This window comes from Charadrius vociferus, unplaced genomic scaffold (assembly GCF_000708025.1).
Source record: "Charadrius vociferus isolate BGI_N301 unplaced genomic scaffold, ASM70802v2 scaffold214, whole genome shotgun sequence".
Classification (NCBI taxonomy): Eukaryota; Metazoa; Chordata; class Aves; order Charadriiformes; family Charadriidae; genus Charadrius; species Charadrius vociferus.
The window spans coordinates 2,504,625-2,510,497 of NW_009647955.1; the positions used below are offsets into that span (position 1 = coordinate 2,504,625).

Genomic DNA, 5,873 nt, shown 5'->3' on the forward strand with positions numbered 1-5,873 from the left:
AAGCCATTTCCTTCATGCATCCCACACCATTAGCAAGAACAGGGACTGAACATGAGTGACAGACCCTATTTCACCAGAATCAGCTGCAAATCAAACCCCTTGTCATTTGTGCACAGCTCATGCCCCTGCCCAGCAGGTGAGGAAGCTCTGCTCAGCATTAATGCCCAAATGCCAGCTTTGCATGGCTATGGAGAGATATGCATTTTGCTAGGACCTGTATTGAGCTTTGTTTTTTTTCCTAAAAAGCATATTTCAAATAGTGAAGCGCTCTGAGATGGATATAACTCACTTGTGCTGCAGTTTTCCCCAGGGCAGCACTGTCTGGGGATTTCAGCCAGGACTTAGCAGAGGCAGGAAGACCAATCTGTTATCACACCTGAGACATTTCTCTAGCAGAGGCCAAAGAGAAGCAGCTATTTCTGGCTGAGGAAGAAAAAAAAGGGATTCTCCAAGGGGATACAGTGGGCCTGAATAAGTCCCGAGAAGTGCTAGGGAAGGACAGGGAATCCCAGAGGCAGATTGCGGTGCAGCAGAAGATGCTGCCACAGAGATGAGGGGTCCCAGCAAGAGCTGTGCTAAACGCAGAAGAGGCACTCCTGAAACTCCACAATCATATTAACCTGTTAATTTATACAGCAGCTCTGTACAAAAATAGAAGGGTTCTAATAAGATTAACAATCTTAAATAAATATTTAATAGAAAAAGTCTTTGGCCTAGTTCATAGCTCATCCTTTGGGTTGATGTTCATTTCGCTGGGTCCAAGATGCTCCTGGTCCAACATCGCGATCACTTCATCCGCCTGGATGCGCTCCTGCAAGAGGGGATGGGAAGAAACCGTTAATGGCAGAGCTTCCGTGCCTGCCCTCGGCTTATTCAGCACGGCTCAGCTGGGAGCATCCGCAGCAAGCAGTTCACCCAAGGACCAGCAGTGTAGTTGAGAGGATGGGGGACAGCCTGGGTTTGAGCTGGGGATTTGCTGGGCAAAATTGATCAAATCGCTTTGCACCTCAATACCTAATTCCCTCTTCCCTCCAGGGGCTGCAACGGTTGGGGCAGAGCTGATGTGCTGCCGGTCCCTTATCACACTTCACTAGCAGCCACTGCCACAGAGTACCCTCCTCTTGTGCCCTCCACTTGACGTGGGTTTCCAGCTCCCTGGGCAGGGCTCATCTCCTTCCACACATGTACCATGCCCGGAGGAATTTCAGCTAGTACCAAAGAGCAGACAGACAGGAAAGTGCATGTCTGAAAATAAGCTTCTCCCAAAACCTATCAGCCTACCTGCTTCACAAGGCAGGCATGAGAGTTTTGCTCTGTCCTGCATTTAGTTTTGCTTGGCCTTTTATCTTTTATTCTTACAGACCAGAATTGCTACCAAAGGGAGACAGGGGTCGGTACGGAAGACTTTTCACACAGAATTTGGAGGTTGCCTGTTGAAAGGCACCACAGCCCAGATCTCCCAAGGCATCCAGGTGCCCAGACCCATGGACTTCAGGATGACAAACAGCTTTTGAGGACCTGGCAGCAGCGGCATACCACTGGCTTCTGCGCTGCAGATGGCTGTGGAGAACTTCCCCGTTCATCAAGTTATTGCCACTAGGTGTCACAAATGGCCAGCCCAGCCCTGTGCAGAGCCCTCCTGCACCCTGCTCAGCACCCCAGCCCCACACCCCATGGGCCCAGGGTGACGGGGGCCCAGGAGCATGGCCAGCAGGGAAAACTGTTCGGTCCAGGGGCCACCAGCTCATGTCCCTGTGGTGCAGCGGAAGGGAACGCTGCTGCGGGGGGCTGTGATGAAAATAGATGTGCTGGGACTGGAGGCTGAAGATGGTCCAGTTTTCTTCAGGCTGCTGTGTATACCCCCTAGCTCCCCTCACATCGTGATGGGGGGGACTCACCAGCTCTCTGTAAAGTGGGTCCAAGGTGAACCAGAGAGCCACAGCGCACCGCTGGCCTTTGGTAACCGCCTTCACCCCATGGGGGTTCTCGCCGCCCGATGAGAAGCTGATCATTCTCCCGCACTTGGGCTTGATGGAGGCCTGTGGGAAAACAGGTGACACCAGGCTGGCAAGGAGCAGCACAGCTGCACACTATGGCCATGTTTGGGCTCGTCATGGCCCAGGGCCTGGGATCTTACTGGGCATCTCTCTACATTGCCCCAGGACCCAGTGAGCTGCTCTGGAGGATATGCAGAGCCCTGGGCATGGCTGTAAAGATGTATGGGGTGAATAGGGAGGTGTGAGGGTTGGTCCTGCTGCACAGCCATCATGCAGAAAGGAGATGGTGGCATGGAGTTCTTGCAAAGCCTGCAGGTGACCACCTACAGCAAAACAGGGCCATGGTATAGCTCCAGGAAGGTTCAGGCTAACCCTGGCATGGTCTGTGAAACACCTTTCGTCTCTCCGCTGACTCTGCAACAGGTATCCTGCAGGACTCAGGGGCAGAAGTGCCAACCAAGTCAACCCTCAGGCACTGGTCTTAGGTAGATGCAATTTACCCTCCAGCATCTACTGGAGTTCAGAGCCCCAGCATGGTGCCCAGATGCTCTGTCCAACCACCGAGGGGGTGCCCAGCCTCCCAAATGGCTCATGCAGAGTTGGGGGGTTGTGCCTGAGTCCCATCCCTCACAGGGACTGATGTCCACCACCGTGACCTGCTCTGGGCCAGACACTGCCTATGTACAGAGGCATTACTTCGTGTTTGGCCACAAGATGGGGTGGGAGCTCAGTGGTCCTCCAGACAGTGGGGACTCTCAGCCACCCCTCTGATCTGCAGGTATCCTGCTCAGCACAGCCTCTGGGCAGGGCACAGAAGATCTGTGCACCTCTGCCAGCAGGATTTTGTAGGGGTTCTTTGCAAGGTAGGAGCCACAGGCTGCCTGGGGAAGCCCAGAGCCCCAGAACAGGCTCCTGAGGAATGGCGTTTGGTCCACAGCACTGACTTACTGTCACAGTTTTGGCATCCATCTCCGTGAAAATGAACTCGCCTCCTTCGAAATCTGCGTTCATGTACAGGAGGGCGCTGGGGGAAGAAGCAGGAGACCCGTGTGAGGGGAGCAGCAAGGAGGGCTCGGGGCTGACCCCCCACCTCCAGGGCAGATCCTGCATTGCTCCACCGAGATGCGGATGAGGGGGCTGCAAGGCAGGGGAGGTACTGCTGTGGGGCCGGTTGGGGCTACCCAAACTGCCCCCATTTTGGAGCCACAGCTGAGAACCAGCAGATCACTTTTTGGCTAGGGAACAATTCTCAAAATGTCCCCTGGGTCCCACCAGCTCTCACCCTCCCGTTCTGCACCAAAAACACATGACAGAGACACAGTCCTGTGGGCCACAGCTGGAATGTCCCAACCCTAAAATATCACAGATCCATTACAGCTAAAGTGTGGCTTGAAGCTTAGCCATGATGTTTGCTGCCACCAGAAACTACCTGCTGGACCTCACTTCTGCCATGGCTGGGATGAAGCAGCTTTAGGTCTGTGGAGTAGGATGCCCTGTCTCGGGGAGGGTGCCCAGGCATCCTTTGGGGTAAGCTCCCCTTCTTGCCTACCTGTAATCCCGAAATGTGTAGGCAGGAGGCTCCTTCCAGCACTCGTTGGCCTCGGGGTCCAAGAGGCAGTTGTCAGCATGGATGGGGTGGCTCAGGTCATTCCTCCTCTCCTGCTGGCCTAGGCAGGACCATGTGGAGGAAGGGGGAAGGAGAAGGGGTGGATGAGATGGAAATGCCATGCTCTGTGGGGTCCGTCATGGTGGGGAGCCTGCCCTGACCCCACTCCAGGTGGTGTTCACAGGTGAGAGGAGGAAAGGAAAGGCTGGGGAGAAAAGGCAACATCTGAGGACTCAGATCTGCACAGCTCTATTTGTTCCTTACCGCAGGGAAGCAAGATGGAGAGCTGCAGGTGGTGGAAAGGAGAAGGAACAGTGAGAGGAGGCAAGAGAAGAGGGAGGAGAAAAGAGGAAGAGTTGAAGACATGAAAAACAAGAGACACCCCAGAAATGAGCTTCTTCAGGACAACAGTGCCCACCCTTTGCTGCTGTGAGAACGGTGACTTTGCCCAGCCCTCAGCCACCAGTTTAAGCATCAGGCAAAACAGAGCTACTCTCAGGCTTGGACTCCCTACTCATAAACCCTCCATGGGGGGCTGAACGCCTCCTGTCCTCCCTGCCCTCTCCCACCACCGACCCCCAGAGCCCTCACCGGAAAGGGCGGTGCGGCACACCAGGTGGGTGTAGGAGAAGTAGAGCGTGGAGTTCAGCATGAAGTAGGACTCGACGATCCTGCGAGCCTTCTCGCTGATGTCGTAGAAAAGCCGGGCGCTCTTCAGTGGGACACGGCCCTCGTAGCCATACTGGGCAAGAGGAAAGTGCAAGAGAGGGTCAGTGCCACACACCGGCTGGGAGGGAGAGCATGGGAGAGGAGGAGGGCAAGAGATGTACCTTGAGGGCTTTGAGAACAGTGGCTCCTTCAAATCTCTCGTTTGGGGTGTGGGGGGAGGTTTTGCCCCTGTAACCGTCTCCAGCCAACATGATCCCCTGAAAGACAGAGACACGGGTGAGGGGTGAACTGGTTCCCCAGGAGAGAGGGAGCTGCAATGGAAGCACCTGTCACCCTCTTCCCCAAATCCCTCAGGGCTGCATTCACTAGGACAAGTGAGTTGCATGGGAAGGCACTGCAGCTCTCCATGAACACAGTCCATTCTGAGATGCTGGAAAACAGCCACCCACCTCCCAACTGGGGACGTTCAGGCACCCTCAGTCCCTTCCCAAGCTCAGCTGATGAATGAGAAGGTTCAGCTAGGTTTGCAGACGAGCATCCTTTGGGGTTGTGTATAACACGCAGCAAAGATCTGTTTCTGCATGGACTCTGCCTTGCAGCATCTTTCTAAGAATGGCCCAAGATGGAGCAGCAGCTCCTGCGCTGCAGTTATGGATGTGTTATGGGGATAAGCGTCTGACTGCTCTCCACGGCACAGATGGCATCAACTGCAACACTCAAGTGTGAGGCATGAACCCAGAGCCTCTCCAGGGCCTGATCACACATGCAGCTCTCAGAAGCCATCAGGCACTCAGCCCAGATGGCACTCACCTCCCCCCAGGGGCATTGCCCACTCACATTGGCCACCCTGTGAAGCTCTCGGCACTGCTCCTCAGAGATGACATTATCCAGTAGTACTCGCTGGGTGCCATTCAGCTGCTGCGAGTTGTAGACAAACTTCACGTCGCTGTAGAGAAGTGGACCCCCTGATGGAAAGAGAGACACAAAAAAACCCTGCTGTATCCAGTAGTACTCGCTGGGTGCCATTCAGCTGCTGCGAGTTGTAGACAAACTTCACGTCGCTGTAGAGAAGTGGACCCCCTGATGGAAAGAGAGACACAAAACGACCCTGCTGTAAATCAATTTGCTGCAAGAGCATCAGCATTTTCCACCTTCTCATTAGCTGCCTTGCAAACACAGGGGCCACAGCCTGAAAATGCCAAAACCTGATGGGACACAATGAGAGACACAGACACCATCTGACTGGGCTCTCCCACCCAGCAGCCAACATCAAGGGAGGCCAGAAGTTTCCGTTTGCGCTGTGTGGCTCTTGCCGGCTCCACATGCAAAGCCGCTCTCTGCAATTGTCATCAGTGGGGTTTTTTGCCTTTTACACACCCAGAAAACCTAACGCGGTGCTGTGCTTGCAGCAAGCATCGCTTGTTCTCCACCAAGAAAAGGGGCTGGGAGTGGACAAATCAGAGGACACTGAAGACAATCCTCCTCTGCAGAGGCAAAGGAGCTGCCATGGCTGTCCCTGCCATCCCTCGCTCCCTGCCTCCGAGCTGCCTCCCTCTGCCTGCCAGACGCTGCATTTTGGAGGTCCCAGGTAGCATCCCTGG

General features: G+C 54.7%; 1 protein-coding gene across 1 annotated transcript in view; it reads right to left on the reverse strand.

Annotated features, from left to right (window-relative positions):
* Window positions 1-624: 624 nt before the first annotated feature.
* LEPREL1 (leprecan-like 1) overlaps window positions 625-5,873 on the reverse strand; it is a 21,251-nt gene continuing 16,002 nt past the window's right edge. The window contains exons 9-14 of the mRNA XM_009883361.1: window positions 4,434-4,529; window positions 4,195-4,345; window positions 3,547-3,664; window positions 2,946-3,021; window positions 1,899-2,039; window positions 625-811 (exon numbers count right to left, since the gene is read on the reverse strand). Of these exons, the coding sequence (XP_009881663.1) occupies window positions 719-811; window positions 1,899-2,039; window positions 2,946-3,021; window positions 3,547-3,664; window positions 4,195-4,345; window positions 4,434-4,529 (675 nt within the window). The 3' untranslated portion in view covers window positions 625-718. The remainder of the gene's footprint in view (window positions 812-1,898; window positions 2,040-2,945; window positions 3,022-3,546; window positions 3,665-4,194; window positions 4,346-4,433; window positions 4,530-5,873) is intronic.